Source organism: Chiloscyllium punctatum, chromosome 46 (genome assembly GCF_047496795.1).
Source record: "Chiloscyllium punctatum isolate Juve2018m chromosome 46, sChiPun1.3, whole genome shotgun sequence".
In the NCBI taxonomy this organism is placed as follows: Eukaryota; Metazoa; Chordata; class Chondrichthyes; order Orectolobiformes; family Hemiscylliidae; genus Chiloscyllium; species Chiloscyllium punctatum.
The window spans coordinates 48,692,334-48,705,371 of record NC_092784.1 but is presented as its reverse complement, the minus strand read 5'-3'; the positions used below and the strand labels follow the sequence as shown (position 1 = coordinate 48,705,371).

The 13,038-nt window shown below is 45.8% G+C and overlaps 1 protein-coding gene across 1 annotated transcript in view; it reads left to right on the top strand.

Moving 5' to 3' along the window:
• Positions 1-13,038, top strand: part of LOC140468104 (uncharacterized) — a 66,574-nt gene that overhangs the window by 31,496 nt on the left and 22,040 nt on the right. Inside the window, exon 4 of the mRNA XM_072564283.1 lies at positions 9,109-9,267. Coding sequence (XP_072420384.1) covers positions 9,109-9,267 — 159 coding nt within the window. The remainder of the gene's footprint in view (positions 1-9,108; positions 9,268-13,038) is intronic.

The following is a 13,038-nucleotide window of genomic DNA, read 5'->3' as shown; positions in this document are numbered from 1 at the left end:
CTCTTTGTTTTGTATCTGTACTTCTTGTCTTCACCTTCTGTAAGATTCTATTTATGAGACTCCCTTTTCTATGTCATAAGATGTGGGAAACTCTTCAAAGCAGTAATTCAAGACTCTAGATTAGAAACTTGATCACACAACTACTGTGACATCATATCTCCAGTGAGTGAATGGTCATGAAGAGGAATGAAAGAAGGTTGTGCTGAAAAAAGTTACTTTATCCAGCATTAAACTGACATTTCACAGGTAGCTGGAATTCTACTCTGATTTGATTAAACCTTGGCTTGACATGGGATGAGTTCATTGAGATGCTATAGTGGTGCCAATCACTAGTATAGCTGATTAGTTTCTCATCCCAGCACAACACTTGTTACACATGGTGCAGACTGGTGTTCAACTTCTGGGTATGGTGCTGGGGGTAGGATGCCTTTTCGATGAGATGTTGGGGGTACTGGGGTGGGGTGTCAGGTGGGTGAGCTGGTAGGGTGACAGGGGCAAGTAAAACAAAGAGTGAGGTCAGTAGCACAATATACACTGGGGCTCCAGGCTGCCAGAAAACTGAATAAAATGCTTATGGTAGTTTGGATTAAAAAACTGGTATGACTGATGGAATAGTGGGTCTTGATTATCAGTACATTCCTCACATCACGGTCGTAAATTGTCACATGACTCACTCCACGGCTGACTGACAGGGGTGTTTTTACATATTCCACAGCAGAAGCGGATTCTTGTGGTGCTGTGGTAGTGTCTCCCGGGTCTTAGTATACAGAACCTCATCACCTCAGGAGATCTCCCACCCACAGCTTCCAACCTTGTAGTCCGGGAACCCCGCACTGCCCGGTTCTACCTCCTTCCCAAGATCCACAAGCCTGACCACCCCGGCTGACCCATTGTCTCAGCATGCTCCTGCCCCACTGAACTCATCTCCACCAACTCTATACTGTCCAATCCCCTCTAGTCCAGGAACTCCCCACATACGTTCGAGACAACACTCACGCCCTCCACTTCCTCCAAGACTTCCATTTCCCCGGCCCCCAATGCCTCATCTTCACCATGGACATCCAATCCCTCTACACCTCCATCCGCCATGACCATGGCCTCCAAGCCCTGCGTTTCTTCCTCTCCCGATGTCCCCAACAAGTACCCTTCCACTGACTCTCTTATTCGTTTTGCTGAACTGGTCCTCACCCTTAACAATTTTTCCTTCGAATCCTCCCACTTCCTCCAGACCAGTGTCTCTTTGTCGGCTACATAGAATAGTCCATCTTCTGTAGTTACACTGGCACCACTCCCCACCTCTTCCTCCGCTATGTTGATGACTGCATCAGCGCCACCTCATGCTCTCACAAGGAGGTTGAGTAGTTCATCAACTTCACCAACACATTCCACCCTGACCTTAAATTCACCTTGACCATCTCTGACACTTCCCTCCCCTTCCTGGACCTCTCCATCTCCATTAGTGATGATCCACTTAACACTGACATTTTTTACAAACCCACCGACTCCCACAGCTACCTGGATTACACCTCTTCCCACCCTACCTCCTGCAAAAATGCCATCCCGTATTCCCAATTCCTTTGTCTTTGCCGTATCTGCTCCCAGGAGGACCAGTTCCACCACAGAACACACCAGATGGCCTCCTTCTTTAGAGACCGCAATTTCCCTTCCCACATGGTTAAAGATGCCCTCCAATACACCTCGTCCACATCCCGCACCTCCGCCCTCAGACCCCACCCCTCCAACCGCAACAAGGACAGAACACCCCCGGTCCTCACCTTCCACCCTACCACCCTTTGCATAAACCACATCATCCGCCGACATTTCCACCACCTCCAAACGGGGATATATTTCCCTCCCCAACCCTTTCCGCTTTTCGCAAAGACAGTTCCCTCCATGACTACCTGGTCAGGTCCACACACCCTAACAACCCACCCTCCCGTCCTGGCACCTTCCCCTGCCACTGCAGTATTACAAAACCTGCGCCCAAACCTCCTCCCTCACCTCTATCCAAGGCCCCAAAGGAGCTTTTCACATCCATCAAAGTTTCATCTGCACATCCACCAATGTCATTTATTGTATCCGTTGCTCCCAATGCGGTCTCCTCTACATTGGGGAGACTGGATGCCTCCTCACAGAGCGCTTTAGGGAACATCTCTGGGACACCTGCACCAATCAACTCCACCAGCCTATGGCCCAACATTTCAACTCCCCCTCCCACTCTGCCCAGGACATGCAGGTCCTGGGCTTCCTTCACCACCGCTCCCTCACCACCAGACGCCTGGAGGAAGAACACCTCATCTTCCGCCTCAGAACCCTTCAACCCCAGGGCATCAATGTGGGCTTCACCAGTTTCCTCATTTCCCCTACCCCCCCACCTTACCACAGTTCCAACCTTCCAGCTCAGCACCATCTCAGGACCTGTCCAACCTGCCTATCTTCCTTTCCACCTATCCACTCCACCCTCCTCTCTGACCTATCACCTCCATCCCCACCCCCATCCACCTATTGTACTCTTTGCTACCTTCTCCCCAGCACCAGTCCCCCCCCCCCATTTATCTTTGCACCCTGGAGGCACCGTGCCTCCATTCCTGATGAAGGGCTTTTGCCAGAAACGCCAATTTTCCTGCTCCTCAGATGCTGCCTGACCTGCTGTGCTTTTCCAGCACCACTCTAATCTAGACCTTTAACGCATTGTCTGAGCTGTCACCTTTTTAAAAATAAAATCTTACATTATCTTGACAATGTGAATAAAAAAGAAGTTCTGGGGTTTACATATTAATGAACTGAAACCTGCAACCCACCCTAAAAGATGAAAGACTTAACAGCAATCTAGGTCTGTTCAATATATCATTTCAGTTGTATTACATTGTAGACTTTTGCGATAAATTCTGTGTCTTATGGTCCTGCTCCACAGCTACCTGAAGGAGCAGCACTCTGAAAGCGAGGGCTTCCAAAGAAAGCTGTTGGACTATCAACCTGGTGGTGTGTGATTTTCCATTCATAATGTGGGCAAAACAGGTTATCAGCCAGTGAATCATTCCAATCGGGCTTATAGTCAGTGGTCAAAGTCAGAAAGTCTCCTGGTCTGTCATCCTAGAGGCAATGGCAAACCACTGCAGCACTTTGCCCATACACATGAACCAAACTTATGGAGATCCTGGAAATAAGTAAACGACAGATCGGCAGATTAACTTCTTCCTTTTGTATTCCAGCTCTATTGATGGAAACAAAACATTTCGTTCGCCTTTTGGATTTTTTTTGCGTTTGACTACCAGCTTCTCATGATTTCTGTACCAGTCGTATATATCTGTTTCTCTACAGACTCGATATCTTCCTCAGATAGTGCCTCGATGTTCACCTGAACAGAGAGGGAAAGGCTTTAGCTTAACAACAGATGCAAGGGCACTGTAATGCAGTCTGGGATAGGAATCAGGCCAGGTCTTCAAGTGGCAGACCTAGTTTAATTTAGATAAGTGCGAGGTGCTGCATTTTGGCAAAGCAGATATTAGCAGGACTTAGACACTTAATGGTAAGGTCCTAGGGAGTGTTACTGAACAAAGGGACCTTGGAGTGTAGGTTCATAGCTCCTTGAAAGTGGAGTCGCAGGTAGATAGGATAGTGAAGAAGGCGTTTGGTATGCTTTCCTTTATCAATCAGAGCACTGAGTACAGGAGTTGAGAGGTCATGTTGTGGCTGTACAGCACATTGTTGAAATATTGTGTGCATTTCTGGTCTCCTTCCTCTCGGAAGGATGTTTTGAAACTTGAAAGGGTTCAGAAAAGATTTACAAGGATGTTGCCAGGGTTGGAGGATATGAGCTGTAGGGAGAGGCTGAACAGGCTGGGGCTGTTTTCCCTGGAGCGTTGGAGGCTGAGGGTAACCTTATAGAGGTTTACAAAATTATGAGGGGCATAGATAGGATAAATAGAGAAAATCTTTTCCCTGGGGTGGGGGAGTCCAGAACTAGACGGCATAGGTTTAGGGTGAGAGGAGAAAGATATAAAAGAGACCTAAGGGGCAGCTTTTTCTCACAGAGGGTGGTACGTGTATGGAATGAGCTGCCAGAGGAAGTGATGGAGGCTGGTACATTGCAGCATTTAAAGGGCATTTGAATGGGTATATGAATAGGAAGGGTTTAGAAGGATATGAACCATGTGCTGGCAGGTGGGACTAGATTGGGTTGGGATATCTGGTCGGCATGATTGGGTTGGACCATGCTGTACATCTCTATGGATTCAATGACTCTAAGTCACGGTGTTCTCACTGAGAGGATAAGTTCACAAACTGAACCATACTCTAGGGCAGGTTCAGGAAAAATGTTCATTCTTGTAACAGTCAGTTTTTCAGTCAACCAAGAAAAGAAGTGAGCCTGCAGTTATGCCCCAGTTTTAATAGCTCTACTGAGCATGTCAGGATGTGCAAACTAATGTGTAAATTACCTTAAATTCTTTCATGAGTTGTGGGTGTTCTTGACAATTATAGTCTCTCCCAAATTGCCTCAGAAAGCGGTCACCAGCCACCTCCTACAATCCAACACACTGCAATCCATCACACTGCAATCCATCACACTGCAATCCATCAAAATGCAATCCATCACACTGCAATCCATCACACTGCAATCCAAGACACTGCAATCCATCACACTGCAATCCAACACACTGCAATCCATCACACTGCAATCCATCAAACTGCAATCCATCACACTGCAATCCATCACACTGCAATCCACCACACTGCAATCCATCACACTGCAATCCATCACACTGCAATCCAACACACTACAGTCCATCAAACTGGAATCCATCACACTGCAATCTATCACACTGCAATCCATCACACTACAGTCCATCACACTACAGTCCATCACACTGCAATCCATCACACTGCAATCCATCACACTGCAATCCAACACACTACAGTCCATCAAACTGCAATCCATCACACTGCAATCTATCACACTGCAATCCATCACACTACAGTCCATCACACTACAGTCCATCACACTGCAATCCATCACACTACAGTCCATCACACTACAGTCCATCACACTGCAATCCATCACACTGCAATCCATCACACTACAATCCAACACACTACAGTCCATCAAACAGCAATCCATCACACTGCAATCCATCACACTGCAATCCATCAAACTGCAATCCATCAAACTGCAATACATCACACTGCAATCCATCACACTACAATCCATCACACTACAGTCCATCACACTGCAATCCACCACACTGCAGTCCATCACACTGCAATCCATCACACTGCAATCCATCACACTGCAATCCATCACACTGCAATCCACCACACTGCAGTCCCTGTGGTGCAGTGGGTAGTGCCCCCATCACTGAGCAAGTAGCTCTGGGTTAGAAGCCTCCAAGCAGAGGAACCAATGAAAACGGCAGCACCAATGATGGGATTTGTGTCACTGATTCTAAAAGGAATTCCCTCTTTCATGTTATAAACATAAACCTCTCTAGCCAATTGAGAAAAGTTTATTGTTTGCAAACAGTGATACTGTTTTAAAATGTGTGTGTTCTTTCTCCAGTAGCTTCTTTCCAATGCCAGGGAATAGGCAGACCATTCAGCTCCTCAAGCTCATTCCTTCAATGAATGAGATTTGATCTTTTAGCTCAACCCCAGTTTCCCAAGGAGTTACACACTGCAAGTACTAAGACATGGGTGCAGTGTTGGGACAGCATGAGGAGAGAGTTTCTTTTTTTTATATTCATTCACAGGTTGAGGGTATCGTTGGCAGGGTCAGCATTTATTACCCATCTCTCTACTTGGACAGCATGGTAGTGAGAAGCCTTTATGAACCATTGCAGTGCACATGATTCACAGGATCTTGACCCAGCAACGCTGAAGGAGCAGAGATGTATTTCCTAGTCAGGATGCTGAGGGCCTTATAGCGTGTGGCTGGATGGGCCGCTCAAAATGATGAATTTATGACGGATTTATGAAACATGGAAAATAACTGAGGCATGCTGGGAAATTGAGACAATCCTTGACCAAAGTGACTATGGTAATAAACATGCTGGAGAATCCAGAGAGACGGCAGCTACAGACAGACAGTATGTAATTGACCGAGCAGCTGCAAACAATACAATATATACTCAAATCTTTAAATTAGAATCAACCTGAATGTCATTCCCAGGACAATCGGAATCTTGAGTTGTTTATCAGACACAGGGGCACTTTGCAGCCTTATTTGAAGAGGGCTACCTGACCTATATGCACTTAACACCTCCAGAAATGAATGCATAAGGACCACCTTACCATCTACATGTCAGTGCCTGGTTGGGTCCAATCAATCAGGATGATCAAGCCCTGATCGATCTATTGGAGGACATTAAAGACCCTTCCAAAATAACTGGAACAACTGCTAAGTATAAGAATCGCCGAAACACCACCCTCAGGAGCAGTAAGTTGAGACCAACCACTGTGAAGAGAAGATACCCCTGGGACCAGCGGGAAAAGAAGACGAGATCATCATTGCCACGTGAATCAAGGCCAAGATGTAGTGTAATGGTAGATGTAGTGTAATGGTATATGATAATCCAGAGTTAAGTTAAATTACAAGGTAGGTGATTAGGTTTATCGGGTAAATTGTCACTTTATAGTGTATTTTGTTGTTAGTACTAACTGTGTTCAATAAATAAATAGCATCATTTATTATCATTAAAAATCAACTCACAGTGTCTTTGCTAGATATAAGAGTTAAACACTGTGTTGCAGCTGCAACAAGGGCAACTTAAAGGTGGTGCTGTTCTCATTTGTCTGCTGCCTTTGTCCTTCTAGATGGAAGTGGTTGTGGGTTTGGAGGGTGTTGTCTAAGGAGGCTGAGTGCGTTGCTGCAGTGCTTTTTCTGGCACAATGCAACTGTGGAGAATAGAGTGAAAGTTGAAGGAGGTAGAGCAGTTATCAATCAAGTGGTATTGAACGACTTGAACTGCACTGATCTAGGCAAGTGGAGGGTATTCCACTAAATCCCTTCCTTGTGTCTGATGGTGGACAGGTTTTGGAGACACAGAAGGTGAGTTACTTATCACAGAATTCCCAGCTTGTGACCTCCTCTTGTATCCATGGTATTTTTGTGGTTAATCCAGTTCCATTTATGGTTAATGGTAACTCCCAAGATGCTGATGGTAGCATGCAGCGATTATGATGATGCCATTGAATGTCAAGGGAAGCGGGTTAGATTCAGTCTTGTTGGAGATGGTCATTTCCTGGCATTTGTGTGATGCGAAGGTTAGTTACCACTTAAGAGCCCAAGCCTCATGAGCAGCTTCAATACCTGAGGAGTCGAGAATGACGCTGAATATTGTGCCATCATCAGCAAACCTCAGCATGAGCTTATGATGGAGGGAAGGTCATTGATGAAGCAGCTGAGGGTGGCTGGCTTGGAGGAACACCTACTGAGATGTCCCGGAGCTGAGATGACTAGCTTCCAACAACCGCAACCATTTTCCCATGTGCCAGCAGAGAGTTAAGGAGAAAATGAGGACTGCAGACGCTGGAGATCACAGCCGAGAGTGTAGTACTGGATAAGCACAGCAGGTAAAGCAGCATCTGAAGAGCAGAAAAATGAGGGGCTTATGCCTGAAACATCGATTCCCCTGCTTCTCTGATGCTGCCTGACCTTTGTGCTTTTCCAGCAGAGAGTATATCCCAATTGATAGGGCCGTGATTGGATTGGTTGGAGTTTTCCTGCTTTTTGTAGACAAGATATATCTGACAACTTTCCACAATGTCAGGTAGATACCAGTGTTATACCTGTGCTGAAACAGCTTGGCTAGGCGCACATTATGATTTGGAACACATGTCTTTGTTACTGTTGGCTGAATGTTGTCAGGGCCCATAGCATTTCAAGTATACACTGTCTTCAACATTTTGATATTATGTGAATCGAATGGGCTAAAGATTAAAGTGATGCTGAGGACGTCCAGAGAAAGGTGAGATGGATCTTCCGGGTAAAGATTGTTACAAATGATAAACTGTTACCTTTTGCAGTGATGTTCTGAGAGACCCCACCCAGAGAGCATTCTGTGCCTTTGTCACCCTCAGTGCTTCCTCTAAGTGGTGGTTAAGATGGAGGTTTACTGATTCAACAGACAGAGGTGGGGGGAGGGGAGGTGGTACTAAGCAGAAGTCTCCCTTGTTTATTTGAACTTCATCTGGTCTGGAGTCAATATTGAGGGCTCCCAGGACAATTCCATCCTGACGGTGTACCACTGTCCTGCCAACACTGCTGGGCCTTTCCTGCCAATGGGACAGGACATACCCAGATATGGTGATGGTGGTGCTCTCTGGGACATGGTCTGAAAGCTACAATTCCTTGAGTATGACTTCAACTCTGCAGTGGAGAAAGTGAGGACTGCAGATGCTGGAGATCAGAGCTGAAAATGTGTTGCTGGAAAAGCGCAGCAGGTCAGGCAGCATCCAAGGAGCAGGAGAATCTTCAGGGCTCATGCCCGAAACGTCGATTCTCCTGCTCCTTGGATGCTGCCTGGCCTGCTGTGCTTTTCCAGCAACACATTTTCAGCTTCAACTCTACAGAGGCTGAGTAGCTTCATAAGTGGCTTCAGAGGACAGTGAGGAGTCAATCACTTTGGAGTCACACAAAGGCCATACTAAGTAAGCACCAAATTTCCTTCCCTGAAGTACAGGGCTTCCCAAACTGAGTCAAACCTCTGGGTCTGCCTGAGTACCTAACTGTGCTGTACCATCACTGTCATCATCAGTCTGAAATGGTTTAAAACTAAGACTCACCATCACTTCCTTGAGAGCATTTGGCACTGGCCAATGAATGTCAGCAATGGTCATACCACAAGATGAATGTTAAAGGTCTGTAATATTCAGAACGTACAACATCAATTCAACATGTTCCTCGGTCCCTGTAGCATTCCCAGCTGAGATACAGTTCAGAGGGAGGACTTAAAATGATCTCATTATGTCTATACCTTACAGCAATATCGGTTCAGAAATGCTAATTTCCTCTTGAACACCAACAGAGAGAAAATTCCATTGGTTTTCATGAGACCATTCAATTCCCAAAATGTAAAATTAATCTATTAACCCTGTTCATCATATTTCCAGATGACAATGAGTGCGGTGAAACCGAAGCTGTATCATGGGCCCTGTGTGGTACCAACACAGACTGTCACAATACCTTCGGGGGTTTCTACTGTACCTGTAAGAAAGGATACGTCACTGAATCAGGAGAAACGAACTTTACCACCATGACACACTGCCGAGGTAAAGAAACTAGTTACACTGCAGGCCTGTTTTGATAAAAGTTGGAAGTGTGTAAGGGCTCTAACTGTATTTCCAGCACTTTTATTGTGAAGCTGCTCTATTGGACTTGGATGTAAATGTTGACAATCCTCCTCCACGACTCTATTTATACAAATAAACAAACATACAGAACAGGAGCAGACGTAGGCCATTCAGGCCCTCAAGCCTGCTCTGCCGTGTAATAAGATTATGGCGGTTCTGTTTCTGTTCCGAATTTCTCATTCACATCTACCCCAATAAACTTTGACCCCTCGGCCTAACAAGAATCTCTCCACCTCCTCCTTAAAAATATTCAATAACCCTGCCCCCACTGCCTTCTGAGGCAGAGAGTTCTGAACTTACACGATCCTCTGAGAGAAAACATATCTCCTTATCTCTGTCCTCAAAAGGGGAATCTTGAATTTTAAAACAGTGTCACTTGGTTCTGGATTCACACACAAGAGGAAACATGTTTTCCACGTTGACCTGGTTAAGATTATTCAAGATCTTCGACACTTTCATCAAGTCACCCCTCATTCTTCTAAATTCCAGCGGAAACAGGCTCAGTCTGTCCAACCGATTCTCATAAGGCAATACATTCATTCCAGGTATCAATCTGGTAAACCTCCTCTGAACCACTTCCAGAACATTTACATCCTTCCTTAAATAAGGTGAACAAAACTGCCCACTGTATCAAGATGTGGTCTCAGCATTGCCCTGCACAAGGGATATATAACATCCTGACTTTTATTTTCAATTCCTCTCAGATTGAAGGATGACATTCCATGAGCTTTGTTAATGAAAGGCTACAACTATCCCTTCCTAATGTTTTGTGACTCGTGTCCCGGAACACCTAAATCCCTCTGCACCTTAGAATTTCAGTCATTCTCCATTTAAGTAACATTCTACTTTTCCTTCTTTCTCCCAAAGTGAAGAAATCCCACATTGTACACCACCTGAGAGATTATTCTCCACTCACTCACCCTATCTACATCTGCCTGGAGCCTTTGTCTGTCTCCTTTACAACATACCTTGCTACCCATCTTGGTGTCATCTGCCAGTTTAGCTCAAACATTTGTTGATCGCTGCAAATCATTGCTGCACTTCATTTCACAATTTATTTCATGTAATTGTGGTTCGCCATGCTGGGATGTCAACTCATACCTCCAGAACATTCACTCAGAATATGGGACTATGAGATCAATGACATAACCATTGTATCACATTACCCTCACAATTCACTCTCACTGGGAATGCTGGCTAGTTAACTTTCCTGTTTTGACCGACCGGCCTTTATATCAATACTCCATCTTACCCTGGATCACTTGAAGGTCACCAGAGTTAACTGGGTAAAACTATCTCTGGGTAAATCTACAGCAGAACAGTAGAGTCATTCCAAATCGAATTGGTAAGAGTACAGGCCCAACACGCTCCCTTTCGGCTGAAATGTAGGTTGGGCAGGATTCCAAGATATCCTCAGTATATCAAGGGGAAGGGACTAGACAGGGCAAGGTTACGGCCCATTAGGGACCAAGGAGGTGACCTGTGTGTGGAATCAGAGGACATTGGTAGGTGTGATCAGGTGTGAGATGATCAGGTGTGCACATGAGCTTAGTGTAGTTTGATGCATGTGGATTCTAGCAAGGCTCTTGACAAACTCTTACACAAGAGAGTGATAAGGAAAGCAAACGTACACAGGGTCTAGGGTAACTTGGTAAGTTGCATACATCAATCATTGGCTTTGTGGTAAGAGCCAGAGGGTGGTGGTCGAAGACTGTTTGTGTGACTGGAGGCTGGAGGCCAGTGTCCAGAGTCATACCACATGGATTGATGCTGGGTCCATTATTGTTTGTGGCATAAATGATATACAAGTCAACGTAGGGGGGTAAGTAAGTTTGCGAATGAAATGTTGGCTGGGTGAGGAAGAAGGTATTAAGTAACAGGAGGATTCATCAGATTGATTAGATGGGCAGATCAATCACAGATGTAACTTAACCCTGATAAGTGTGCACTTTATGGGGACATGGAGAAGGTGGGGGAGAAAGCAGATATTCCCTTTAGTTGAAGGATTGATAACAAGGGGATATAATTTAAAAGCAAAAAGCATGAGGTTTAGAGTATATCTGGGAATATACGTTTTTCACCCAATATGTGGTGAGAATGTCATTTGTATTCCCTGTGAGGGTGGTGAAGGCAGGAAATCTCACAGCCTTTAAAAAATACCTGGCAGAGCACTTGAAATGTCATAATTCAAGACTGTGTGTCAAGTGCTGGAAACTGGGACAAGTATAAATATGAAGCTATTTGCAATAATGCAGATTCAATAGGCCAAAGGACATTTTCTGGACTGTATAATTTTGACACTAGAATGAAATAGTTTGCTGTGCTACAAGACTGTAGCTTAACATTTTCTGAGGAAGACTGACCGCGAATGAAGGATTTCCTTTTTGACAGAAACCACACCAGCGATGGCACAGGGGGACAGAGGTCAAAAGATGGTTTAGACAGAAGCTTCCAGCAGATGATCAGTAAATGAGGGTGGTCAGGGTGGTTCTATTTGCCAGGTAATTTCTATTGCACCTGTAATGAAGGGTTTGTCTCAATCATTGAAAAATGCACCTCTACTGATAAACTATTCATGCAATGCTGAAAATGTGTTGCTGGAAAAGCGCAGCAGGTCAGGCAGCATCCAAGGAGCAGGAGGTCGGCGTTTCAGGCATAAGCCCTTCTTCAGATACTGATCTCCAACATCTGCAGTCCTCACTTTCTCCTATTCATGCAGTGTCAAGGTAAAGACTATTCTGTTGCAAAACAACATTTAAAATATTCACTAGGCTTTCACTCTTTAGTACTGATACAGCTGTTCCTTGAACATTCTTGATTAGAGTGGTGCTGGAAAAGCACAGCAGTTCAGACAGAATCCAAGGAGCAGGAAAATCGACGTTTTGGGCAAATGGCCTTCATCAGGAATAGAGGCAGAGTGCCTGAAGAGTGGAGAGATAAATGAGAGGAGGGTGGGGTGGGGAGAAAGTAGCATAGAGTACAATAGGTGAGTGGGGGTGGGGATGAAGGTGATAAGTCAGAGGGGAGGGTGGGGGAAGGTAGCAAAGAGTACAATGGGTGGCTAGGAGCGGGGATGAAGGTGATAGGTCAGAGAGGAGGGTGGAGTGGATAGGTGGAAAGGAAGATAGGCAGGTAGGACAGGTCATGGGGATAGTGCTGAGCTGGAAGTTTGGAGCTGGGGTGAGGTGGGGGTAAGGGAAATGAGGAAATTGGTGAAGTCCACATTGATGCCCTGGGGTTGAAGTGTTCCGAGGTGGAAGATGAGGTGTTCTTCCTCCAGGCGTCTGGTGGTGAGGGAGCGGCGGTGAAGGAGGCCCAGGACCTCCATGTCCTCGGCTGAGTGGGAGGGGGAGTTGAAATGTTGGGCCACGGGGCGGTGTGGTTGATTGGAGCAGGTGTCCCAGAGATGTCCTCTAAAGCGCTCTGCTAGGAGGCGTCCAGTCTCCCCAATGTAGAGGAGACCGCATCGGGAGCAACGGATACAATAAATGATATTGGTGGATATGCAGATAAAACTTTGATGGATGTGGAAGGCTCCTTTAGGGCCTTGGATGGAGATGAGGGAGGAGGTGTGGGCGCAGGTTTTGCAATTCCTGCAGTGGCAGGGGAAGGTGCCAGTGGGTTGTTGGGGATCGTGGACCTGACCAGATAGTCACTGAGGGAACGATAGTGCCAGGACAAAAGGGTGGG